At 42.7% G+C, this 26,952-nt stretch overlaps 1 protein-coding gene and 1 long non-coding RNA gene across 5 annotated transcripts in view; one reads left to right on the top strand and one right to left on the bottom strand.

Moving 5' to 3' along the window:
* The window catches only part of LOC121674706, a 103,964-nt gene that overhangs the window by 3,310 nt on the left and 73,702 nt on the right, over positions 1–26,952 (bottom strand). The window contains exon 4 of one of the 2 annotated variants that reach the window (XR_006019791.1): positions 18,133–18,624. The exons of the other annotated variant lie outside the window; for it this stretch is intronic. This is a non-coding gene — a long non-coding RNA (uncharacterized LOC121674706). Of the gene's footprint in view, positions 1–18,132; positions 18,625–26,952 lie in introns of those variants that run through there. 2 annotated transcript variants of the gene reach the window in all.
* The window catches only part of PLCB1 (phospholipase C beta 1), a 341,667-nt gene that overhangs the window by 279,846 nt on the left and 34,869 nt on the right, over positions 1–26,952 (top strand). For 2 of the 3 annotated variants that reach the window (XM_042049230.1, XM_042049231.1), the window contains exons 28-31: positions 1,761–1,837; positions 1,928–2,017; positions 4,202–4,259; positions 5,246–5,332. In XM_042049230.1, coding sequence (XP_041905164.1) covers positions 1,761–1,837; positions 1,928–2,017; positions 4,202–4,259; positions 5,246–5,332 — 312 coding nt within the window. Of the gene's footprint in view, positions 1–1,760; positions 1,838–1,927; positions 2,018–4,201; positions 4,260–5,245; positions 5,333–21,512; positions 21,537–26,952 lie in introns of those variants that run through there. The other variant, XM_042049232.1, reaches the window with a different exon arrangement.

Below are 26,952 nucleotides of genomic sequence, written 5' to 3'. Positions count from 1 at the left end.
ATTCAAACATTCCCCAGGACAGAGGGTTGTGCCAAAGAGTGCTCCTGTGGCAGATGAATGCTTTAAGGGGACGCAGGACATATTCTGTATATGATGAAGAAATAGTTCGCATTCATTGGTCCAAGCCAAGCTTTGTTTTTACAGCTGGAGTCTGGCTGACAACTACAGCATGATCATAGGCCCTCTAAGCTGAAATAGGAGCTTGGGCAGATGGAAGCTGATGCTAATGGATGTTCTTAGGCAGGAATGACATTTTTAAAGGGTGTTATGGGAGTGCAAACTCTTCCTCAACTGCAAACAACTCCCTCTTGCATTTTTTTCTATTACCTGACATTTTGCTTCACTCCCGTTGGGTGAAGTGATTTTTCTCCTCTGCCCTGCCACCCAAAAAGAGCAGGTCAGAGGAGTGATTTGTGTGTGGATATTGCTCAGCAAGGCCTCTGCACAGATTCATTCCTGTGGATCAGCACAGAGCTGCGGCTCCCAAGTGGTGCCATGTTTTTCCCCATCCCTGTGTGAATCACAGCTACTCCAGGGTGCCTGTAGGGACACAGTTACCTGCACCAAAGGGGGACAGTCCCCATCCCAGTAACAGCTGGTGGCTTCATTTCAGAGATTTGAATTTTTATAAAAAAGAACCATTTTAGACCCACATAGTTGGGCTTATCTTGTGAGGTAACTCATTTCTCATTCCAAAATGGGAAATGGCATTTCTCAAAGCAAAGTTACATTTCTGGCATTATCCAGTTAGGTGGTGGCAGAGCAAATTCATTTTTTAGCACAGAACTTTCAGGTAGTTTTCTCTCTGAGCTGTGCAGGAGTTAATGTTGCAATTAAAATTTGCCTTTCAGCTGAGAGGTTCGTTCTGATGGCTTTCTTTTAGACAGGAGCCTATTGTTGGTACCTCTCTGCTTTTATCGAAGGAATGAAAAGTTGGATCAGACCAGCTATGCCTTGTTATACATTCCTGGTTCATCACCCTGAGAGGGTGAATTTACAAAATCAGACTTAAAGTAGAAGGGTGATCAAACTGAATGGGTCCCATTTCCCACTTCATTCACTGTTCATTGAACTGGCACAGACGCTCTGCCCATGACTCCTCTCCTGTCAGCATCCCCACCACAGGTGTGGCTTTTGTTACTGGTTTGGGCACAAAAGAGATGGACCCACAGCAGATTTCAAACCAATGACTCAGATCTTTTTCATTCTGTGATCAAAATGTAGGTTATGCTTCTCCGTGCTTGGCTTTCATAGCTGTCATGCCTGAATTTTCAATGTCCCCCTAACCACCCTGAAATCCAAACCATTCCTTGTAATAATCCTCATTACAAGAGGGATGTTTTCAGCCCTCACAGAAAGCCTTGAATGTTCAGTGACACAGGAATTCAGTTTGCAATTAGCATTGTGTAAATTCAATTCGTGACCCCTTATGATTTATCACAGGCATTTTCATTCCTAGCAAAGGTAAAATACTTTAAATATATTTTGGTTTTACATTTAATATTGTGAAAGTGTATCACCTTGATGTACAGAGAAGTAGCAGTTTCTGGGTGAGTTGGATATGCACCAGTCTGGCTGAACTCCACAAGTTAATAATGTGTTTACACTGATAATAATGTTTACTGACTTTTGATCGTCAGTAATTAATCTGGGAATAGCGTAACACTGCCACGTCTGCTGCAGACTTTTGAGGAAATTTAGCTGCCTCTATGATATTTAGCTGAAAATACATATTTTTATTTCTTGGGATTTTTTTTTAGCTAATTCAGAAGCTGACAGATGTAGCAGAGGAGTGTCAGAACAACCAGCTAAAGAAACTGAAAGAAACATGTGAAAAGTAAGTGCTGTTCCCTTTATCATTGATTGCTGTTCCTTGTGAGATTTGTTTAGATACTTTTTGAACTTCCCTTTATATTTTATATTTTAGAGAAAAGAAAGAACTGAAGAAAAAAATGGACAAGAAGAGGCAGGAGAAGATCACAGAAGCAAAGTCCAAGGATAAAAATCAAATGGAAGAGTAAGTCTATCCCTAGATCCATATCCTTATACAAGATTTTTCACAGCTGGTAAATCAAAGGAAGGCGTCGATGCGAAATACAAGGCAGGCTTTAGTCAGGCCTCACCAGAGTCCTTTCCCTGATAATAATTTCATTCCCTGGGGCTAATGCAGTCTCCCTGTTCCAGGGAGAGCCTGGGCCAGAAGCAGAGGTGCTGCTGTGGGGAGTGGGGATGTTCCTGGGAGCACCTGATGGAGCAGTTCCCCAAAATGCTGTTCATCCAGGCACTGTTCCTCTAAGCACAAATAGCTTTAGTGCTCCTGTTCCCGCAGGGTTTGATTTCATTTTAACTTGGATTTCTATTTGTGAATTGTCTTTCCTTCTTAACTCCATTAAGGCTGCTCTCCAGAAGAAGTGGCCACACCACACTGGGAAGTTCACTCTGCTTTTGGGATAAATTCCCCTCAGACACTGCTAATGATCCAGTGACGGTGGCACTCTGGGGGGGTGACAGGGGAAAGCTGAGCTCTGAGGGTGCAGTGGCCCTGCGCAGGCACAGCAATGCTAATTCCATTTATGCACCGCCAGACAACACAAACTGTACTTGTGCAAGTTGATTATGTTCTTCCCAAGGGCACAGGATCTCGGTTTGTTTGTCCTCCTTCATTTGTTTTGGCAAGCAGCTCCAAAAGAAAATGGAGCATTTTAATCTTGCACTGCTATTCTTGTTACCAGTCTTTACTTTAGAGCAGTTAAAAATACAAGAGAAACAAACAAAACAAAACAAAACAAAAAAAGAAACCCTCTAATGTTTGAGGTTTACCATGTAACAAAGGCACAACTGTGTTTGGTTTTCTGCAGGTAAAAGGGTTGATAGAGGTTTTGGAGCCTCTCAAGAGAGAATCTGTGTATTTGGTAACACTGAAAGGAAATCACACACACAGTGAAGTGTTTCAGGTAGTTTAAGAATCAACACATTAAAAATTTCAATAAACATCCTATTAAATAAAAAAAGATGAGAATAATTTATTATGAAAAAGAGGGAGAAATACTTAATATGGTTAGAGCTGGTCAGAGGGCATGGAATTCATATTAGAAAAAAGCAGTTGGCCATTACGGAAATGCTGCAGCAGTAAAAATCAATTGCAGTAGGAAATGATTTGCTGAGAGGTAAATGAGGCACTAGTGAGAAAGGCTCAGGGACAGACAAGTAGCAGTTCTTTTCTCCTTTCCTTTTCATTTTTTCCCTCATTTTTCCCAAGGACTTTCCTCTGTCAGACTTTTCAAAGAGCTCTTTGGAGAGGTGAGATGGGAACTCCATGGGGAAGTCAGCTTTCCCCCTGTGTCTGTGACATAGCTTGTCCTCACTCTGGGAGTAGGGCAGAGAGGAGTGAGACCTTCTGGTGAATCCCTTTTGAATCACTCTGGCTACACTGTTGTTCATCTAAAGCTTTTACACAAATTTGGGAAAGAATATTGCACAGAGATAATAATCCATTGTTTTAATGGTTCTTACTTAATGTTTTTACACCCACCCAGGGCTTGCCTAAACCCACCTGATTTTAGTGCCACCTGAGGAGCAGTTCACTGGTCTTGGCTGAGGCAATCAGTGATTTGGAGTAACTGTCCTGAAACTGGTTGACTGAAGTAGCCACAAATTGTTATTTTATGTGCATTTACCACTTTGGGCGTCTTGTGTTCAGCCTCTGACCGATGGTTACCAAATAACTGGCTCAGAGAGTGACATAAAGTTCCATTTCCCTGAGTTCAGCTCTGCCTGGGGGCCAAGCCGTGCCTGCCCTGCTCCTGTGGGAGCTTTGTCCCTGCATGTCACCAGCAGTGCCTGCTCTGGCAGAGGCTGTTCCTCTGCCACACCGTGGCACTGTGCCGCTGCTCATGGCGCTGCAGCTCCCACGCTGACATTTGAGACTTTGGGAACACCACCAGCACTTGGAAAACGTGGCATTACCCTGTGGGAAAAGCCTGCTGGGGGAAGAGCAGGGGGATGTTGTGCAGTTCATGGGGAAGTTTGAGCCCTTCATGTAATAAAGGTGTGGCCTGGTACAAGGACCAGATCAGAGAGTGCAGAAAAGTTAATTAGGTGGGTCCTTAAACATGGCCTCGATTTGGCAAAGAGTTGCAGGGGGTTAAAATACATTGGTGTGATGTTATCGACTCAATAACTCGTGGAATGCTTCCCCCAGGGAGAAGACGGAAATGATCCGGTCCTACATCCAGGAGGTGGTGCAGTACATAAAGAGGGTATGTCAGGCCAGGGGTTTATTCTGCACCTGGGGGGATAAAATGTCACCTTTCACCTTTTAGATTATATTCAACTGCAGATTCTAAGCTTCAGCATAAAGATTCCACACCTGCTGACTTTTAGCAGATGCAGTGTAGACTTTGCTTCACATTCCAGTTAAAGGAAAACTGGGATTTCAGAGAGCTCCTCATTAATTGTTAGTCAGCATTTGGGGGATGGTGCTGAGCAGGGCAGATTTTAATACAATTTCATCTCTGAATATCCTGTGTGTATTCATGGAAAATGCACCCATTTTTTAAATGGGCTTGCTGCTGTGTGCTGAATGCAAAGATTGCATAAGGAAAGTCAATGAACATTTAATTGCAGAGTATATTTTAACTTTAATTGCGTTTGAACAGTTACTGAAATGTAAAAAGCATTCTGTGAGTTCTGTAAATACAAATCAAAGAATTCCATTACAGTTGTTAGCTTTTCTGCAGCTGCAGGTGGCTCACACTGGGCTGAAATTGTGCACTGCAGTGCTTTGGGGTGTGAAATCACTATGGAATGTATGCAGCCACTGAATTCTCTAAATTTCAATGCAAAGGTAGTTAGGTTCAAAAGTTGGCCCGTTTTTGCTTAGAAAAGCCTTGATTTAGGAAGCAACCTTAAGAACTAGCAAATTAAGTAGGTTTTATGTCCGAGTGCATTATTAAGTGAAGCCCAAGATTTATAATTTAATAACATTAGAAGTCTGCAGTAAGTCCTTTAGGCATTTCTGATCCTGAACCTCAAGTATGAAGTCTGAGGTTTCATGTCCACACCCAACTGTTGAACAGTCGTGCTCAGTGATGCTTGAGGCAGTGGTGTGTGATTTTATATTGGAATTGTTCATAGTTTCGATGATAATGTTTTAATTTTGATGGGTGGAATGTTTGTTGGGTAGGAGGTGGGAGAGTGAGGATGTGCAAGCTCTGAAAAAAGATTCTCTGCTCTTTTCTGACAGCTAGAAGATGCTCAGAGTAAAAGGCAGGAGAAACTTGTAGAAAAACACAAGGAGATCCGTCAGCAAATATTGGATGAAAAGCCTAAGGTAAAGAGTTTCTGAACATATGTTACACTGCTAAAATTGTCCTTCAGGAGAGAAAGAGCTCTTGCAGCAGGTAGGCTGATGTTTAAACATGAGAGAATCCATTGACAGCATCAGAGCCACGCTCACTGAGACTCAGGGCGCGAGAAGTCAAGCAGCAGCCTGGTGTGGGCACCACATCAGGTCCAGATGGGGGATGAGGGTTATTTTTCTGTACTCTGGTTGCTCAAAAGCTCTCAGTGTAAAAGGTGCTGTGGCCAGCAGAGTGTGCCCTTCCCTCCCCTGTGCCTGAGCTGCACAGAAGCAAAACACAGTTCCCACTAAAGGAAAAAGAGATATCTCCTTAGCATACTGTCCCCAGGTCCTGGTGTCCATCAGCAGGATGGGTTTCTGTGGGAAACATGCACTTTTTTACAATAATAGTGCTTTATATTCTACCTTGCTTGCTGGATTTCCTCTATTTGATTTAATGCACTGCATCTACACGTACATTTTGGAATGCATGTTTTGATCCTTAAGCCTGGGGGCTCACTCTTGCTCCAAGTGGAGCTGGTGGCAGTTTTGCCACCAACTTCAGTGGAGAAGGTTCAGAGTCCTGCACTTGTTCTTGATCTTCCTGTAGGAAAACCTAGGTATAATCAGACTTCCACATGGAGGGAGACTTGTTAGCAGCAGCGTTCCAAGTGTAATTCTTCACAGCCCACTGTGTCATGTCTGCTTTCATTTTTTCTGCTCTTGCTCAAATGTGTGTCCTTGGCTTCAGTTCTCATTCCTTGTCTGTGTCCACAGTCCCGATGGTTCTGTGCCTGTATTACAGCTTGAATTCTAGCACTGGCTGTGAGTTAATCAGTGTTTTCATGTCATCTCTGTGAAGTAGCCAGAGAATAGATTAGGCTAAGGGCTGAATAGCCAGACGTTTACAATAGTTTGGGAAAATAAAAATGTTTGCACTTCCAATTTTCTACTCATCTTTTTAAAATCGTGTTTATAAATAAGCTGCAACTTTTTGATGTTGTGGGTGTCTGGGTGTAAAGACTATACATATTATTATGTTTTATCTTTGGTGCTGTAAGATCATGCGTTTATCAGGCTTGTGAACTGGAATTTAAACACTGGAATTTAAAATGCCAGAGAATAATCAGTTAATGCTTCTAACACCAGCTTGTTTGGGATCCTTGGGCTCTTGGTTACTTCTTTTTGGCTGTGTCCTTTCTTCTTTTTTTCTTGCTTTTTATTTTTAATTTATTGATGTACTGAGGAGTAGCATAAAGTACTGGAAATTTGTCACTGAGGACTAGAGCTGAATTTCGGAAGGTTGTGCTGGGCCAGCTGTGTTTGACTCTTCCATCAGTTCTTTCTGCCTGGCACGGAGCAGCTCCAGATCCCTGTCACCCCCTGCCTCTGGCCACAGTGCCAGCTCCTCACCCTGCCCTCTCCATGCCTCCTGAGACAGCCTCTGCAGGGATGTGCTCACAGGGCCTGGCTCCAGGGCTTTTTCCCTTTCCCACACACTGAAACGGGCACTGTGCTGAATTTATGATGTTAGTGCCTCCTGCTTGCATGAGAGGGTTTAGGGAAAACATGATTACTCATTTTATTAAGTCTCTTTTTATGTTTTGCTCTGTGTCCATATTTCATACCCATATTTGCCTCCTCAGTGACGGGGTGGATGGTATAAAATAGATCAAATGATTTCCCAGCTGAGCAGAGCTGATGTGTTTTCTGCAGGCAGCAGCCTTTCTGGGGGCTGCTTTTTCAACAACTCAGGCTCTCCTGCTTCAAACACCCACTGAAATTTATGCTGGCTGTGTTAAAAGGCTTTTCTGGCAGCCTCAACTCGGCCCCAAACAATGAGTTTAATATATTAAGAGGGAAAGAATTTTCAGTATTCTCCCCAATAATTCCACTGGAGACAGATCTGCTGTCATCCATCACTGCCCTTTGGTTATTTATTCGTGCCTCACAGTTTGCTGTGTTCTGACTCTGTGCACAGAGCTCTTTCCCAGCCAGGAGGATATCGTGTCACCAAGTGTTGCCAACACACTGCCACAACCTCTCACTGTTGGCTTCCCTCAAAGTATGAGTTTGCAGCTTCCTCTCTTGTGGTGTGCATAGGGCACCAGGAGAAATTTTGCCTTAGAGTGCTGTCATTTTAGACAACAGGTTTTAGAAACTGCACACACTGGATGCAAAGTAGTTCCCTGTCCTGGAGGCTTTTCTGTTTTGTTTTGTTAAAAATACCATGTGTTTAGCTGAGAGTGCTTAACTCAGGAGTGATTTAAACCCTTAAGCTCTGCCTCTCCCTCACATCTATAATTTCTTTCTAGTGTTTGCATGTGAGACTGTTCTGCAGCTTTTATTTGCAGGTCTATTGTATTAGAAAAAGGTTTTTTGCTCCTATGAGAGTTGGAGACTTCCTGAACTGGTACTTCTACGCAAAAGGTTGGAAACAGCTTCTTGTGGTCCTGCTGGAGTTAGGGCAGGCATTGGCTTTAGTGGGCCCAAAAGGTCGTTCTGTGTCTGTGTGGGTGATGACAATATCTTTGTGACAAACTGAGTGTTACAACCAGGTCTGTGTGTGTAGGGAACCAGACCAGCCCTTCCCACAAACATGCTTGGGGGAGGAGACTATCACCTGTTAAGAAGTCAAATGCTGCCTTGACTCTGGGTAAAAACTCCCTAACTTGCTATTTTAGTGAAATCTTAAGGGAAACAAAGTTGATTCCCTCCTGCTGCTTTTTCCTAACAGCATCATTACCAAGCTAGGCCATACTGTATTTTCTTTTCTCTCACTACTTGTTTTCTCCTACATTATCTACTGGCAGCTCTATATCAGCAACAACTTGTATTTTCTTTCTCTCCCATTCTACTGCTTTGTCTCCTCCTCTTAGTCACTGATACACATTAAGCTTGTCCTGTCCTTATCTCCTTCCCCTTGGGCATCTCTCCTGCCTGCTGTGGAGGCTGCTGCAGACAGCTGCTCTGTGCACTGCATTATGTCAGAGCGGGGTGTGATTTTGGATCCTGCACTCCAGCACGTCTGGCACATGACATCAGAGCAGAGAGAGCATCAAGGATGGGCATGGCCATGGCATCTCAATTGCTTTGTCCTTGACAGCTTGTGCATCAAATTAAACAGGAATCAAGTGCCTTTCCTTCCCCCTGCACCCTCGCCTCCAGTTCTGTTGTAATTACAAAAATCAATACACGTGAGACATGACAAGGAATTAATTATTTTTCTGAGAATCGACTCAGTTACAGTAAATAGACCCAAGCATCCTCTAATTGGAATCAATGAGACTTTTGTTATCCATGCTCGTGGGTCAGAGCTACACTTAAATCTCAGTGTAATACTGAGACTCCTGTGCTTTTGTGCCCAGCTCCTGCTCTCAGCTGAGTTGTCTGGATTCTTTTGGCTCCAGCGGACCATGTTCTTACAGCCCCAGTTGCCAAGGAAGGGGTAACTCCTGTGGTTCCTCAGTTTGCAGCCCATGTTTCTGCTCACAGCTGCTCCACTCTTCACAACCCCAGTGTAGCCAAGGCCTGCCAGGTGGTCTGGGCTCCTGGAGGGATGCGGGAGATGGCACAACGCAGGGTGGGGCTTTGTGGGAAAAGGTCCCACAGATCTACAGAGGCACCAGGAGCTGTGCAAACTTAGAACAAAGTGTTGCATCTCTCTGGTCTTTCAAGTGAATGAGGAGAATATACAGCCTTAAGGCATGAAATTCCTTTTTCTCTTCAAAAAATGGAATGAAAACAATTTTTTAAAATTATAAATCTGTTCTTGTTAATGGAAAATACAAGCACCTGATGCATACTAACTTTTATGCATTTATTTTCTCCCAGTTTGGCACCTGTTAATAATTGCACCCTGTGGGAGTTGACACTTCCACGTCCAATCAAAAATTAACACTGTACCTGAAAAACAGAATGATACATAGTCAAGTTGCAGAGCAAATGAACAAGATGCTGATCTTTCACAGCAGTAGAGCCTCTCGAAACTGTGAGGCTGCAGCTTTGGTGCTTTAGGTGAAACTCTGTGGTCACCTCGTGCAGGTGATGCTGTTGTGCAGGAGGGTCAAACAGCAAATGTGTCCTGCAGCAGTTCTAGAAGGTATTTCAGCTGCCCTCAGCACTCATCTGGAAGGGAGCAGCCCTTAGGAACTTTGATGAGTATTCCAGTGTCGCTTCAGCTCCCTGTTAACTCACAACAACAATGCTCTGTCCACCACAATCCCCTTTTTATCCTTTACACCTCTGCAGGAAGCCAAGCTGTCTTTTGGGCAGGCTGCACTTAATTCAAACACTTCCAGATGCATTCCAGTTCAACCACAGGCAACTCTTCAAGAATTTTGGGGAAGGAGTTTGGAGGAAAAGGTTATTTCAGTTTACTGGGTTTCATGGGACTTTGCATTGCCTGGATTTGGATTGGACAGGGGAAAGTTGTCCTCCCAAAAAATGAGTATTCAGACTCATTGCAAAAAAAACCCCATAAAACTGATTTGATAGCCATTTGAAAAGTTCTTCTTTTATTTTCTCCCTGTTTAGGTACAATTTTCTTTTGTTAGTTCATTCAATTTTAACATTTCCAAAGTTTAAAAAGAAATCTGTCTTCAATCTGTGGCTGCTAAGCTAGAATGACTTATGGCATTATCTGCCAAAAAAGCAGAGAATTAAGAGGATTGAAGTAATTTACTCTTTGTTCCACCGTTCAGCTTTGGGTTTTGGTGCTTGTGTATTCATCAGAGAGAATAATAAAATACTTCTTTACCACATTAAGTGGGCAACAGCATGGAGAAATGAATGGAATTTTCATAGCCTCAGTGACCAAGAAATATTTAAAAGAAAAAAAATAAAATACAGAGTGAGATTTACAAATCTTCCTGTGACTTGATCTGGCCTCTTCCCACTTGTGGATCAGAGCTTGTGTTTAAATGTTGGGATGCAATATTCATGGCCCATTCCCTGCAGGATCTTGGCACTTTGCTCAGCACCTCTGAGCATCCAGCTATGACAGTGAGCCCAAACTTTGAACAGCTGAAGCCCTGATGGGTTTGTAACTGTATTGGTGCAGTTGCTAAGCAGTGCCCAGTTGCAGAGTATTATTTTGGGGAAGTTAGGGTGGTCCCTTTTTTTCTGTTTCTCCCAGTGGGATAAATACTGCAGAGTGCAGTTTCAGCCTGTAAACTGAGTAGTAAATAATGTCGCTTCACTCGTTAAAAATAACTAGGCTGACCTTTATCCTATGCCAGTTTTATAGCAATAAAACTTCCTTAAGTTCTCTGAAGTGACTGACACGTCACAGGCCTGAGATCAAAAGAATTCAGTCCAGTAACAGGATGCTCAAAGGATTATTTTCGATTTAGGCCTTGCTTGTTTACGTTTTTCTTCACAAATCCACATTTTAAATGGTTGTTTATTTTTTCCAACAGAATAAATGTTGCAGTGTGAGAAATGGGTATCAGGTCACAAAAGATACATCTAACAATTTGAGGTGATATTTATTGTGTTAATTGAATGTCTTCAGTGTTACTCTTACACATACATGTTCTTGGAAACATTAACTTTTAAATCAACAGCATCACTTTCCAGTGTGAATATGCAGAATGCTTTTAAATTTTTTTTATTGAATTCTGATAGCACTTTCTTTTAAATAAAAATGTCACAAGCTCAAGTAGGAAGAATGTAAATGTAAAGAAATACTTTGATGAATGGGACACATGGAAAAATATGATAAATTTAAATTGGAGTTTATTGGTAGAGGGAGAGATTTTTCTCACATGGGTCATGGAGACTGGAAGCCAGAGAAAATCCTGGGTTTGCTCTGGAGCTGCCATAAAAGGGAAAATAAATTACTTGAAAGGGCAAACTTTTTTCAGTTTTGCAGTCGTGTAAATCAGCAGGAACATGACCAAGTTACCAGTGTCACTGGTGATTTAAAGATACTGGTGAAGGCAAGCGTGTGGTCCGTAATGAAGGGCATGTGGCAGCCAGACCTGGTTTGTGAAGGTTACTGAGACGTTCCTGGATAACATGCTAATAAATGAGAACTGCGAGGGTGGTGGTGGTTTGGGGTTTTTTTAAGAAAAGTGATTTTAGAATCCAGCTATGCTCTGTGGACAAAACAGCTCACAGAAAATTACTTTTTACAAAAGGCAAAAAAAAAGCGAGAATTCTTCCCGCAAAAAAAGAAACCTCACAGATTTTTTTTTTTCTGATTTGCAAAAGTGGATCTGTTCTGTATTGTACCTATCTCAGATAAGCACATTTCTCGTGTCCTAGGCCACTCTGATTAGTTGGTTAATTGGCCTTCCTGATACAAAAAGGATGAAATCCAAAGCGGAGCTGAGACTCTCCTGCATTCCCAGCTGTTCCCCAGGGTGTCCAGCTTTGTGTGACACAGCCAGCACCGCGAGAGGCCCCTGCTGCTCAGGAGCTCCCCATGGCTGGAGGCAAAGCAGAGGGAACTCCCCATTCCCAGAGTCAGAGGCAGCATCCCCCGGTTCTCTCCCCACTCAGCAGAAGGTGCAGCTGCAGCCGGGGCAGTCCTGCCTTGGGACAGTGCAGGGGTGAGAGGCAGAGAATGGGCTGGGTTAGAAGGGACCTTAAACCACCTCGTTCCACCTCCTGCCATGGGCAGGGACACCTCCCACTGGGCCAGGTTGCTGGAATCCAGCCCGGAATCCAGCTTTGCATCCAGCACCGGCCGTGGCAGCACAAGGAGCGTATCCACCCTGCTCCTCACCACCCCTGGTGGCTTCTGCACAGTCCTGGAGGTGCTGGGTGGCAGCACACATGAGCCCAGCTGTGTGTGACTAATGAGCAATAAAGGAGTCGTTATTTACCATTATGCAGATAAAAAATGTGTGTTCCCAGCTCATGAAAGCCCAGTGCTGTGAGGATGATCAAACTGAGGGAACAGACCCTGTTCCCTTGGAGCTGGGTCATTGTTCCAGAACAACCCCCTGTGCAAACAGACCCACTTGTTAAAAGCAAGGGAAGTGCTTCATTTGTAGGGTAACAGATTTCACAATACTGCACTACTTTTCTAATTCTTAATTTGAGTCAGAAAGCAGATCAGTTAAAAGGAGAAAAGGGAAGTCATGAATTGCTGTTAAAATGATCAGCTGTGTAGTAGACACCAAAAACTGAAACCTACCTTTTCTCCCTTTGTAACACAGAGTCATAGAATGGTTTGTGTTGAAACGTTCCTTAAAGACCATCCAGCTCTAACCCCCTGCCATGGGCAGGGACACCTCCCACTGTCCCAGGTTGCTCAGAGCTCCATCTAGCCTGGCCTTGGACACTTCCAGGGACCCAGGGGCATCCACAGCTTCTCTGGGCAGCATCCAAACTTCTCTGGACAAGTATAATTTCCATAAGCAGACCTAACTTCTAATTTTAACATTTGTGAATAGCTGATGCCTCTAAAAAAAAGTGAGCTTCCTATGCAGAGAGCAGTGCAGTGTGTGTCTGCATAGACTGAAGATAAAACTGGGGAAAGGGTGTGAAAAATGAATATATAGCTTCTTTCTGCAAAGTCGAGTTCAGGATGAAAACATTCTTGGGAGAGCACGTTTTCTCTGCAGAAGATGCTCCTCTAGGTACTACATGGTTAAGAATGACAAGAAAATGCCACCCTGGAGTGAACAGTGTAACACTGAAAGGCCCCTTATGTCTCCTCTGTGGCCTCTCAAATGCTTCCACCTGCCCTGTCCCATTCCCTGCCCAACCACAGAGCTCCTGTGTTGGGGTTAGGGCTAAATGCCAGCTGTCACTCAGTCCCTGCACTCCCGTGACCCCCTCCTGCCCTCCCTGTCCTTCCAAATTGATTGCTTTCCACAGCAAAAATTCCCAGAGTGGCGACAGGTGGCCAGCCAGGTAGAACTGCCTGTGAGAGGAAAGAGCACAGAACTAACTGGTGTGTTAACATTGTGGTCTCTGAGGAGAAAACAACTGAAAGTGATGCTAAAAAATTTAAGAAGCCAGGGACTGCAAACGTTTTGTGTCAGGTTGTTTAGCTTAGACTGCACAATATTTAAACCTGCCCAGAGAGGTCTGTGCTGTGGAAATATTTGTGATTCTGCAAAGGCAAGTGCTTTGCATGCTAAATCTCAGGGAGCAACAGGGTACCACAAGCTGTTGACTCCCCTTCCCCTCTTCATGAGCTAGGCTGGCACTCCAGGAAAACCCATGATAAAACACGGGCTGAATTATGCATGGGGTGTGCACAGATAGTGTGTTTGGAATGCATGGCAGCACACAGAGCCACTTCACAGTGCACACACAGCACCATGGACACGCTCATCGCTCTCAGACTGAGCCAGAAACGCCACAGAGGCACAACCAAGTACTCCTGTGCTCATCATTACAGCAACAGCAGCAACATACTTCTTAATTATCAGACCTTCAGTGCACCATGACAAATGGCACGAGATTCAGTTTGACACAGCTAATAGAAAAGTGTTGAAAGAAATATGAATGCTTAGTATGTGAATTCATTAGAGAGATGTTTTAAAATGCATGAAATGGGGGGAAAAATGTGTTCTTTAATGAACAGAGAAATAAAACCAGTGGTCCTGCAAAGCTTGTAGTGTACGAACAGCTTTGTGTATGCAAGTCATTTGTCAGGAGAGTGACAATGTTTTTGTGCAGAATCACCCTGCAAAGCAGAGGCACTGATGAAAATAATGCCGGGTGTCTGCACAGGAGGGAGTCGAGCAAGTCGCTTTAACTGTACCGTCCTGACAAGGTGGGTGATGGGTTCATCTTACACTGAGACCCTTTAGGATGATAAATGTACTGTTAGAAAGGGTAACAGAAATTTAAAAAAACTAGTGCTAGAGTTTCAAAACTGTACCTGATTTAAAGAGTATATTAAAAATCTTGTCTAGCCTATTTTGGGGAAGGATTTTTCTTTTTAGAAACAACAAAAATAACAACAAGAAAATGCTGTTGTTTTGAGATGCAGTCTTTTTCCCAGGAGGTTCAGAGTACTGAGCTTGGTAGGGGAAGCAAGGCCTGCACATTCAGAAGGGAGAGAAAGTGGCAGGGAAACATTTCAGCCCCATTTCCACGTTGTTTCCCGTGCTGCGTGGGTGAGCTTTCAAAGGTCTGGCAGCCCTCTGGAGTCAGTAGCAGCATAGCTGGGAAAGATGTTCCCTGGAAAGATTACTTTTCATTAAATTTCTCCTGTGACTCACTTGCAACAAATCAGCATTTTCTAACAGAGGAGTTCCACAGGGTTGCTGCAGTTGCATAATCCAGGAGCTGTGGGTGATGACAGTCCATAGGTTGGACTGGAGTGACTCAGTAAACTCCCATTATTCAGCCCTTGTTTGGAAGGAGGTGTTTCCAAGAGAATGTGGAGTGTGACTAAGCACCTCAACTGCAGCTCTGTACCTGAAAATGATCTCTTCTGTGGAGTCCCAGAGATGTGTAAGCTTTGTGTGGAGTAAATGGATGTGCCTGGGAAGGGGAGGCCTAATCCAGATGTGCTTAGATCGGGAGCCCCGACTCCAGAAGGGTCAAGGCAAAATTTAAACTTTTTAACATTATCTTTTAACATGGTAACCAAGTCTTGTAACACTGAGTTCGCCAAGTCATGGGGGTGGTGAAAATTCAAGATGTTTGTTCTTTTTACCTTACTCCCTAAAAGAAATGAAAGAAAAAGCCGTTTTGATGTTCACGTGCTAGAAGAATTCTTCTTTTTAAACTTACTGAGTATGGGCCAGGAAATCTCAACCTTGGTTCATTCAATCAACTTTGCAGCTCTCCAGATTGGCTCCTGGTTTATAGAAATGAAGTCATTCACTAAAGAGGGTTATCAGGCATAGTGTTACCCTGCTGATAATGGAAGGAGGTTTCTCAGCCTTTTTTATTTCTCCTTTTATCTATTTCCCCACTTTACTCCACTATTCCTTCTCTCCTACTTGTCCTTCTCCACCTTGCATCAAGCTTCTTTTCACAGTATGTAATTTCTTTCTCCTACTCTTTCTATAGGCTTTATTTACTTACGCTTCATCCTCCCTCTTCCTCTTTGCCATCACTTGCTGCTATTATATTTCAAGGAGTATCTCCAAGTACCTGTGGGAATGGCGTCTCTTTCGGATTAAAAATCTCATTTGAAGGAGCAGCCTGAAGGGGAGAGGTGTTAAAGAGGTGCTATGACGTGGTCTGCATATTTGTGAGCTTCACTGGGGAAATCTTCCATCAGCTAAGAGAGATGATACACAGGTTACAAAGATGTGTGGAAAATATCCCAGGCATAGAACAGCTCTGGTTCCAGAGACAGGGAGCTGCCTAATCCAGATCAGCCCACTTCAGAGTGGCTGGGCCACTTTCCCACTGCACAGGAGGCAATTTAGTCTCATTAGGCAGAGCCCAAGCTGAATATCCTGGGCACAAAAGCATTGGGAAAAGGCTCCCCACTGCTGTGCTTTTGTTTTCAGAGGGCCAAACACACACAAAGGATGTTTAGACAGTAAAGACTGAATTTCATCGAATGCAAAACTTCTTAGTTTATATTTTCAGCATGCCTAAATCTAAATGTCTTTATATCAAAATCCTTCACTGTATGTTTGAGGTTTTTTTTCCTTTTCAGACCTGATCAGCCATTCACACAGTCTTATTCATCATCAAAGACAGTCTCCAGTAATACTCTACATTTCCTTTGATTTCTTTCACTCATTTCTTAAAGCAAGGTGACTGCTGACAAGCAATTGCATGCCAGTTTTAGTGCAACAAACATCCTTGATTTATACATCAAGGAAGCCCAGACCTCACTTGGCAACAGAAACAGCCCTCAATTAGGAAGAGATAAAACGAGGAAAGCTGATTTCTGTGGTACCATAACATCATCCACTTTCTTTTTCCCTTGCAAAATGTGCTCTGCAAATGCACATTATAGAACAGACAAAATGTGTGTAGGAATGTGCAGATACCCTAAAGCACATCACAACAGCAAGGTTTTACAGTGCATCCGATAGCCAGTTACACTGAGAATTACATCTTCAAAGGTGCTGAATGGGCCCTCAGGTTTGTGATCCAGGACACTGCTTCCTGGTCCCCACAGGGCAGTTCTGACATCTGAAGATTAATAAATGGAGCATTACTTAGGAGCCAAGCTGTTACCTCAGTAACCCCTCCTGGCCAGCGTGAATTTTAGTCATATTAGGAGGAAATGGAATAGATATAATCCATTTGTTTATGTTGATGAATAAATGTGGTTTTATATATGTAATAGTAAATGTTTGGTTATGTGTACATATGTGCACATGCTCACTAGCTAAATTAAGGACACGCAGATGCTATAGTTCTAGAGATTTAGTTTGATATGTACATTTTGGATGCATCTGTTAAACTACAGTTATTCACAGCCTTGCAGGATGGAAAATTCAGTATCATAAAATTATATTAGCAATTTCCAAACTGGCATGATCACCTCTCTGTTAATTATAGTGTGATTCAAACCTTTTTTTTTACTTTCTTTCTTTTTTTTCTCCTGTCCTGTAAAATTGCCTGCTTAATATTCTGGTTCCCTTCTGGAAAGACAACAAATGGGGAACAAATTTTGCCTGCCCGTTGGGAGCCTTCCTTGGCTGTGAATGCAGCAAAATGGCACGAGGTAAGGGACCTCAGGCAATTGATGGGAATCAAAGGTTTGGTCAAGAGAAGGCAACACAGAACACTGAACTTGCTTTTCACAGCTCAGGAAGGAGCTGTGCTGGAGCATGTCTGGGGTAGCAGCTGAGCAGTGATTCATGCACTCATCTCCTTCCTTCCACCCTGTAGAAAACACAGAGTATCTGTGTACCAACCTTCCAGCTCCAGTAACACGAGTTACCATCATCCCTGCTTATCTCTCATGAAACTGCCCTCATGCTCCTTGAATTATATTAGGGCTTTGTTAGGTTAAGCACACTGGAGGTTTTGAGGTGTTCAGATAATAAGGGGTATATAAATGCAAATTAGACAGTAAATATAGGAGGAAGTTATGGAGGGTTTCACTGAGCATTATTTGCTAGATAAATTCTCTTCTCAGCAAACTGCAGTGGCTCTTCCCTCCAAGGAGAGGCTCTTTGCAGTGCTTAACAGGTACCTGCTTCTCAGAAAGGGTTCAAACAGATTTATCTCCTCACCCCAAAGATTAACACATCGTCAGTAGTGACAGATTGCAAAGCAGAGAGATGGATTGGCAGGAGAGAAGACAAGTGAAGCATCAAAATGTCATCCTGCATTCATTATGTCTGTGGCTTCCCAATTAATGCAGAGAATCTCCTCTCTTAATGGAATCGTTACCTCTAGAGCTGCATAAACCATTCTGCCTAACACTGTTTATTTTTTCCCTCCTGTTCATTGTGAAACAAATGTTCCCTTTCTCCCCATCACATTCCTCTTCCATTTTTCTAATTGGAAATGACATTTTTAATTTGCCTTCATGTTTATTATTCCAGCATTCCTGCTTCCTGGGATTATCTGGATGCCTTTGTCTCCCCACCTGCCCCATCTGGTGTGGGGGATAGGGAAAGCTCCATCACTGAGAGCTTCTTGTACCAAAGTTGAGATTAACAGTGATAGTTTCACAGTTCCTCACTCTTTGTTGTGTTGATACAGTAATGAAACATTTTCTGTTCCTGCCCTGAGTTTTCTGCTGTATTCTGCTGTATTCTGGTGGGCAGCTCTTGCTCGTGCAGACAAGATGTACTGACTGCTTGCTGCCCCCATTGCGTAATTACTCTGTATCCACCATCCCTTGCTCAGCTGTAGAGTTGTGTAAGTACACTTACAGACTGTAACAACACCCTCCAGTGATTTGAACTCCTGTGTTTTCCTTTGATTTTTATCTTTTCCTGAAGGGCACCCTCCCAACATTTTTATGTTCTTTACACATGGAGTACAAAAGCTTCGTAACGATTACCTTGGCTGTAATGCTGCTGTGTCAGTGCTCCCCCAGTCACCCCTCCCTCACCCATTTCAATCAGATTCACTCGCTGTTTGGTGTATCATAAAAAAATAATGTGACTTTCTAGCTCAGACAAATTGTTACATTTAGAGCTGATAACATATTGTGAGAAAATACATTTTGTATTGGTTTGTTGGGTTCATTGTCTGCCTCGCTTACAGATGATGTTATTCATTGTGCAGAGGGCACTGAGGAATGTTCTTTCTGTCCTGACTTGCTGATTGTTTTCCACCGAAAGCAGTGTTCTCCAATAACTTTTGTGGTGGCTTTTCAGGTCAAAGCTTCTGTTTCTCCCTCTGAGAGCTGGGCAGTTATTGTCTGGTGCACAGGCCTGTGACAAGATGCAATATTAATAACACAGCAGGGAAAATCAGAAGTGTATTATTCATGTCATGTGAAGAGTCACAGCTTGGCCTATGTTTTATATGAAAAGCTGCCTTGAGAGCAGTAACTGATCCCACTCCATCTTTTGTCTTACCAGATTTACGTTTTCCTGAGCAAGTATTTGGATAAGATGATCTCTACTATCCCATACTCTGTGCAACCCACTGTTACTGTGATATGTGAACCACAAATTGCTCTTATTTAATACCTTCATTTCCCTCTCAGGAGTTCCCTCTCAGCAGACACAGGATTCCACTATATTCCTCAGCTGGCCCTCTCAATCCTATCTTGCAGCTCTTGCTCCTCTTCCTGTCACTCACACTTGAGTCCTTCATCCACAAACCATAATTTTCCTGAGTGCCTGTGCAGTCCTGGCTCGTTAGTTACTACAAGGGTGGCTCTTGGGACACCAGCTCTCAGGGGAGCCTTCCCCAGCATCCTGTCAGGCTTCCCATCCCAGCTCAGGAGAAAAGGGAGCAATATCCGGCAGCAGTTCCACATTAAGCATTTCTTACTCGTTCCACTTCATAGCTTTTAGAAATGTTTTAAACACTTAGCAGCTTCTGTTGCAGTTATGGGGGTCCTTAATATGCAATTAGATGCAGAATTTTGGGGCATTCTTTGTCTCTTGAGCCTGTTAATTAGTAAAGAAAATTTCTAACCCATCTTTTAACTGCCTCTTTTAACTGCCTCTTAACCAACTTTTAACCCACAATTGTATCATGTCTCCCCTCATTCTTTTTTGCCCTGTGTGTTGCACTTCCCTCTTTGATTCAGAATACAATGTTGGAATTTACACAAAAATGTTGTCCTTCACCTCCCTGTGACTCCTTAATTCCACTGAAATTGCTTACTTGTTGTTGTTGGGTTTCAGTTTCTCTTATCCATCTGTAAAAACCTAGGACTCAATTCCCTGGAAGTGACATCTGGGGATCATTTCTGTGGAGTTATGTTCAGTTATGGCATTGATCCCTAGCAGTCCATTGCACATTGCAATGTTAATACTTGGGATCAGCTTGTGGCCTGAATAGAAAGTAGTCCTTTTTGGGGGCTCACCACTGAGACAGAATGTGGTAGTTTCCCTCTCTCCTTTACCTGCTCTGCAGCCATTTCTTTTCCAATGCATTTTCCTTAAGGATTTTCTGTCCCTGGCCTGTGCTTCCTCAGGACACTTAGCCAGAGGCACCAGACCGCCCCGGTGCCTCAGTGAAGCTGCTCTGCCTCGTTCACAGAGCTCAGAGCAGCCTGAGCTTTCCCTGGATCTCAGCCCATCAAATGAAGCAGTTTCTCTTCTGAGCTGCCAGAAGTCAGGCTTTCCCAGTTTCCACTTTTTCCTTGTCCTTCCCCAATTTGTACTTTTTCACTGCCAAGCTCTCTTGGCAGCTCGAGGAGAAGTGCTGTTGAAACATCTCTGTTGTTACAGGCCCCATGGAGTGGTTTGGGTTTGCCTCTGTCATAATGCAGCAGCAGAAGAGTTTCAATCATTTTCAGGGTGTTCTTGATCCCTGCAGCTGGTGCTTCCTGTCTTGCAGGGATATCTGAACAGGCCACAGGGATTTCTCAAACAACAGTAACAGGGATGTGCCCATAGGAGAAGCAGTGTGAATGATGAAAAGCTGCTGGAACAAGGAGACTGGATAAACAGCTCATAAATGGCAGCAATTTCTCCTGGTTTTTCTATTTCTACATAGAATATTTGATGGGGAGAGTCTTAATTTTTTTTTTTAATTAGTATTTGGAGATAGACGTTTTATCTTTTTTACTTTAAATCGCTGATCAAGCGCAATAATTTTCAAGCTGGTATCTGTCCTTTTAATACACTGAGCTTTCTATTTGTTGGTTTAGGCTACTATGCTTTAAAAACATCCAACATAACAAATCAATCTTTTAGAATAGTTGGGTATTTGGGCTTATTTAGACTGAAAATTTGATTTCTAACACCATAAACTAAAGAATATGGTGCATAATTCACCATGTAGGTCAGGTGGTCAGAAGTGCTTTGTTTTCCTAATGAATCCATCCTAGCATAGAGACCTGTAGAGTTCCTAAATAGAGAAAGGTAAAATTCTAAACTCAAACACCATCTTCGAAGTACTTCACTGAATTTTGCCCTTTTGGAAATGTTACCTATAATGACATCCAGATTCTCCATGGGGTGTTACTGTAGTGTTCTGGATGTTGAATATTCACCCTTTTTATAATTCGAAGTTCAGCTGGTGTCATAAAAAGCAGACAGCTGTGGGATGTAATCATCCCATTCTGCATTTCTGAAAGGTTTTATTTCATTTTAGTTAGTGGCTGAAATCATGCCATCCTCTTTTTCTCTTTTTTTTTTTTATTTGGTGGCATTCTTGGGGCACTGATAGACATCATCAGTGTCTTTGCTGAAAATGGCTGTTACTTAACGTGTGTTTTTGTGCCAGGGTTTCCTTCAGCTTCCTTTCTTGAAAAAAAGGCTGTTGCAGCCTCAGAGACCGAGTTTTGGTATAAAGATAACATTTCACTGCCTGGTGGGGTTTTTGGGTCTCAGTCTTGCACTTACATGGAAGGGTAGAGTGTTCTGCAGCTCATTTGTTAAAGTTTAATGCTGCTGCTAACTGGCAGTGCAGGAGTATTGCCATCCAGGGAATACTTCACCCTTTTCACCTTTTCCTGCTTTTGTGTGGATTTTTGCAAATGTGATGAGTGCCACCTGAAGGACTGGTCAAGTGGGATGCTCTAATTGCATTTCCTCAGACTTTGCATTTCCAAGACTTTCATCTTTCCACATTGCTGCGCTGTTTAATTCACTTGAATTAAATGATGAGTCCTAAAGTGAATTTTTATTAATTAAAGGGGCCATGAAATAATGGAACTGAAGAATACTCCAAGGGCAGTAGGTGCAGGACTGGAGGTAAGGCTCATCTGCTCTGAATTTAGATACCTACAAGAAACCTGGGCAAGTCTCAAGTCCTTCAGGGGAGGGAAATGGTGCGGGGGAACACTCAAATAACCCATTTTTTTGTGCCAGCTCTGTGAGAAGACCAACACAGAACTCACAGAGATTCCAGCAGGACCTATGGCACACATTTTGATTAAAAATTAGACTGAGGGTGAGGGTTTTAAATGGTGTCATCAGAACTGACCTGAACTTCTCTAATGAAAGAGACAGGCATTACATTTCTGAAGCAAAGGATGAATTGAGATTAACTCTTCTGACAGGTGTGAAGCTTTCTTGATGCACGTGAAAACAAATATGGGATACACTCCAAATTGCTGCACCTAATTTTTGTCTGTGAGATGGGTCTCTTTAGGAGAGTAATTCTTGTGGTTTAGATTAGCTGTCAAAGAAGATTCTTAAATGGCTCTTTACAACAAAAAAAGTTATTTATCTTGTTTTTTTTTTCTCTAAATGAATACAGTAACACTAGATTGCAGTAATTGCAAGTTTTTCAATAAAACCCCACAAGGCTCTCAGCCTCCCCTTCTAAATGGCCACCTAGCTCAGGTTTAGGCTATTCCACAGTAGCTTCAATTACCCCAGACTGGTGAATCTAAAGTTTAAGTAAGATTTCTGAGTGGCACTGCATGCCTTCAAATCAGAAGGAGTAATAGTGAGTTCTGCTGCATTCATTGCAGATGCACATAGATCTTTATACGCATATTTAATAACAAAAAGCAAGGAAAAATTGTGAAAGTTCAGACTAAATGTTTTACATTTGTATTTCATTAATTCGGGAATGTTTTTTTGAAAAACTAAAAATTTAAAAGAGAAATTTAGACTGTAATCATGATGATAAATTATAAGCCAACCCTCTTTTAAAGAGTGAAATTTGACATTCTAGTAACCACTCATCTGCAGAAACAATAAGTGAATTTTACCTTGTGTACCATCAGCTGAAATTACTTTATTTTATGAGACTTATTATGAGAAGAATGATTCCATTTGCACAAAAGGCTCTTGGGTATATTGAGGTGTTTCCTGACAGACAGACAAAGGTTTATGCTTCAGATGTGTGTTTATTCGTTCACATCTGAGCTTTACTGATGGCCATTTCTATTGCATTCCTTTAGCATGGAACAGCTCTGTTTTTGATCTCTACTAAGATTTTAAATCTAAAATTTGAAGAGTAACTAAGTAGGGGATGGTAGGTTTTATTGTCAGTTATTGTCAAGAAGAAAGGCAGCTTGTATTTCGTCTGTGGTTTTGGTTGTGAAAACAAGTTAAAGCTAGGTATAAATTCAAATTTTGATTTTTAATGCTGTAAGAACAAGGTTGAGTTTGTGTTGCTCATTGTCTGCTTCACCTATAAACTGGATGATGAAGGTTTTACTCGAGGGAAAAAAAGCAACTAAGAAAAACTTCAACTGCCTTTGCTGCTAATCCATGGAAAATTGGGTGGCATCACTTTACCGGCAAAGCAAAGAGAAGGGCTGGGATGTGGAAGTATAAAATGGCACATGGACTGGAAACTTGCTCCCAGTCCTCAGAGTTTCAGTTTCCAAGCAGAACAGGTCCATCCCTGGCAAGAGCTGTCCTGCAGCCTGCATGGTACATTGGACAGCGCTGGGACCTGCCGTGGGTCCCTCCCCGCGGGTCCCTCCCCGCTGGCCCCGTGGCTGTGCAAAGACCCAAATCAAAGCCATTCTCCTTGGCTTGTGGAGAGAAACATTCCCTGCTTCCCTGAGCAGAGCTGTGCAGGGTGATCCATCACCCCAGCTCACGGCTGATGGGAAATGACAAGGTGTGAGAGGGGAGGGAAGTGTTCTGTGATTACAGGTGAAACCTGCCTGGCGCTGGTGCTTACAGGGACACAGTCACAGCACTGTCAGTTCCCTGGGAATAGCAGAGAGACAAAGCAAGAGGAATCTTAAAGTAGTGCTTATGACTTAAAAGAATCACATGGTACACAGGCCACGTTTTTTGGTCCTATAACCATTACAGAGAGAGGAAAAACTCCTCTTGTTGATCTTCCCACTTGCCTTCATCCTTCACTATCCTATGGTTTTTAAGGATTTTTTGCAGACTCACTAAACAATACTTTTTCCAGGCACATGCTCCCAGATACTGGGTTTGATTGTGTCCTTGTTCTCAGCCATTTCCAAATTGGGAACTGTTTGAAATTCCTGCTACTCAGCTGTGGGACTTTGGGCACTTTTTTTTCCCCCTTTTGGCTTACTCTTCACTATAACCCTAAAAGCACATCCAAACTTGTGGTCAGGGGAGCAGTTCTGAGCAGAGCTGGCGTCAGGCATGACAGCTCCGGAGCAGTTGTCACTGGAGTCAGGAATCTGGGAAGAGCTGTTTATCTCCAGTGTGATTAACAGGGTGATGCTATGGACTGCATGCCCAAGCAAACGTTTTGGATACTATAAATTTTTTTGCCCCCGTGACTTAATTTAGATATTCCATGTGGCACTTCAAAATAAAGACTTCCCTAGAGTACCATTATGGAAACAGAGTTTCTCTTGGCCTTTGCCCAGTGTTACACCAAGGGATCACTTTTAAGGACATCTATTGTAGCTATTGCCTAGAAAAAGCAGTTCAGCCGTAATAGGTTGGTTGTGTACGCTTTCAGCAAACCTTTAAATATTTATACTTCCTAATTTATGGTGTGTGCTCCTTTCCTTAAATAAAGAGCTATCCTGAATATTATCCATCTAGCTCTTCCAAAAACACAAACTGGAGCACTAACCCAAACAAAACTCTTCAATTGTATTGCTATTCTTAGTTTACCCCAGTTTCATACTATTGAAGAGATTTTTTCCCTTTTGTGATTGTTCAGTGCAGGCGAAGCAGTTGCAAACTCCTGTTTGAAGGATCTAAAGAGCACGCAAGGATGAGTTTTACTAAATTTATCTCTTTTCTTTAGAAGACAGACTTACCCCCCAAAAGACCTTTTTGTTCCAAGTATTGTTAACGTAACGGTAGCAGCTTGTGTTTTCTATGAAAGATAATTAATTCTTAAGTTGAACCAAAGAGAAAATAAACATCCATGGACTTGACAGCAGAAGGATCAGGGGATGTAACTTCTAGCGAAGCATCTCTGTTTACTTTGTTCTCATTTAAGGAGGCTCTCTTCAATTATGTTTGGTTTTTTGTGGCATCTTGCTTATAAACTGCAGGCTGTACCAAGAGCAAACAATTTCCCAGCACAGCGCAGTGTCACAAGCACCTTTGGCCCCTTTCCCACACAACAGCAAATCAAACAGACACTTTGCCCCCTCCCCAGACTTCAAAGTCAAAAAACAACCAGACCCAGCAGAGGAGGGGGATGCTCTCTGCTAAGCAGCCCAGGAGAGCCTCTTTGGTTCACTCAGCGGGTGCTGTCAGGGCTGGGATATGTTTGTGATGCCACCGCTCAGCCCTAATGGACACAAGGCACTGGGCATTTTAATCCAGTAAAGTGTTATGTATCCCGTATTATGGTGTCCAACAACTAGAGAAGTAATACTGTGTGCTTGCAATAGGGCTGTTCCTGCAGCAAGGTCAGGTCATCTCTGGTTCTCATCAGAGTCTCTGTCTCTGCAAAGCTGTGGGAGCTTCGCTGTGGGCTGAGGGCAAGAAGGGACCTTAAATTTGTAATGGGGTTACTGCCCCAAACCAGGCTCCAGATGTGCATTTGGTGCCTGTAAGTGACGACATTCGGTACAAAAAGTTTTACGGGGAACAGGAGCTGTGGAATCAGGTCCACCAGATGGACATAGTGATGGAGTTTATACGTGTACCATGAGGATCAGCTTTTCCCAGAGTCTGAGGCTGATCTACTGCTCAGGACAAAGACACTTGTGTCTGGTATGATACAGTACTCCTAATATTATATTAAACTTCACACAAATAGTAAGTGTGTTTAGAACAAGCTATTGTTCTGTGGATAGTAAAAGCTCCAATTTACGCATGAAGATTTGGCTTAAAATCTATGTTTGAGCTTCCTTTGATTTAAAAGGAAGAAGGGATTTCTCTGATTTTTCTTTTTAAAAAGTGGTGCTTGGTATTTTTTCCAGAACTGTTGTGCTTTCCTCAATAATGACATAAGCACTTTTTTTTTGCTACTTCCTTTGGATTATTTTGTCTCTCCAAACTTAATTTATGGCAAAGGAACAGAACTTTAAAATATATCACTTTCCCATGTAGATCTTTTCTGTAAAGCATAGAAGAGAAAGTAACAGAAACTCATGAGCTTTTTTCTGTTTGTTTGTTTTGATTGTAAAATATTTCTGTTTTCTGTTCCATCCACAACTGGAATATCCTTTCTAGTCATCTTCCCAGTCCTGGGAACTTCTTGGTGAAGATAGCACCATGGCTGGCACAGAGATAATGCAATGATATATCCTGAGTGTAGCCCTGCAAGTCTTTATTCAGTAATAAAATATTTGGTTGTTTTTTTTTTTTTTTTTTAGTCAGTGTCCTGCCAGTTATTTTCACTTACTCTGCTACCTATAATCACCTCATTAGCAGTGCCTACACTATGATACAACTGCTTCTCCCTGTGTTTGGCTTTCCCTTCTCATTTCCTCCCAAATAAATAGTATTAATATGTGATGGGACCATTTCCAACCAGGATCTGTCACCTCCTCCTCAGTGTAAAATATGTCAGACTTGTTTCTCTGCAGGCTTTTTGGGTTCTGTTTTCTCATGGCCGGAAGGATTTGTGTTTTAACAAGCATTCTGTTTTCATTTAGGAGAGTTACTGAGTTGTGTGTGCCCCGATTCACGCACCACTGAACTCTCTGAGGATCTGGTGGTGAACTTTCACAAGAGGAGCTGCTGAGCACTTGAGACTTTAGCAGTTCCACTTCATTTATTGGTGCCAAGCCCTTGAAAAATCTGTCAAAAGCTGAGGAGATTCAAAATGGGATTGGAGACCACTTCAGAAATTAAATGGTTTTGGCACTGAAGTTTTTGTTGATTGATACTTTGACAGGAACTCAAACTTTGCTAAAACTCAAACTGCAGGACTTAGGCCAGGGTTCAAGTACCAGAGATCAGGACGAGGAAGGTGTGCTAGAAGGTGGGAGTTGTTTTATCTGTGTCTGCTCTAGAACTCTTTTTCCTTTGGACAGCATCTAGTGCCAGCCAAGGGCAGAGGCAGGGTGCAGGTCTCAGTCAGCCGTGGGTCTGAGCCAGCCTGGCAGTCGTGGCACTCCGAAAGCCCTTAGCAATTTGGGGAATCTGGCCTACAATGACCAGATGTCACTTCCATTATTCTCACATGCCTTCACACTAGAGTTAATTATTGCAGAAGTTCTGTAGTCCTGCTGATCCTGTAAATATATATGTGACTTTGAGCACGGA

Source organism: Corvus kubaryi, unplaced genomic scaffold, assembly GCF_017639235.1.
Source record: "Corvus kubaryi isolate FWS band 111438036 unplaced genomic scaffold, C.kubaryi_AGA036_p1.0 70, whole genome shotgun sequence".
In the NCBI taxonomy this organism is placed as follows: Eukaryota; Metazoa; Chordata; class Aves; order Passeriformes; family Corvidae; genus Corvus; species Corvus kubaryi.
The sequence above is the reverse complement of the archived record's forward strand: the minus strand, read 5'-3'. Positions and strand labels throughout refer to the sequence as shown.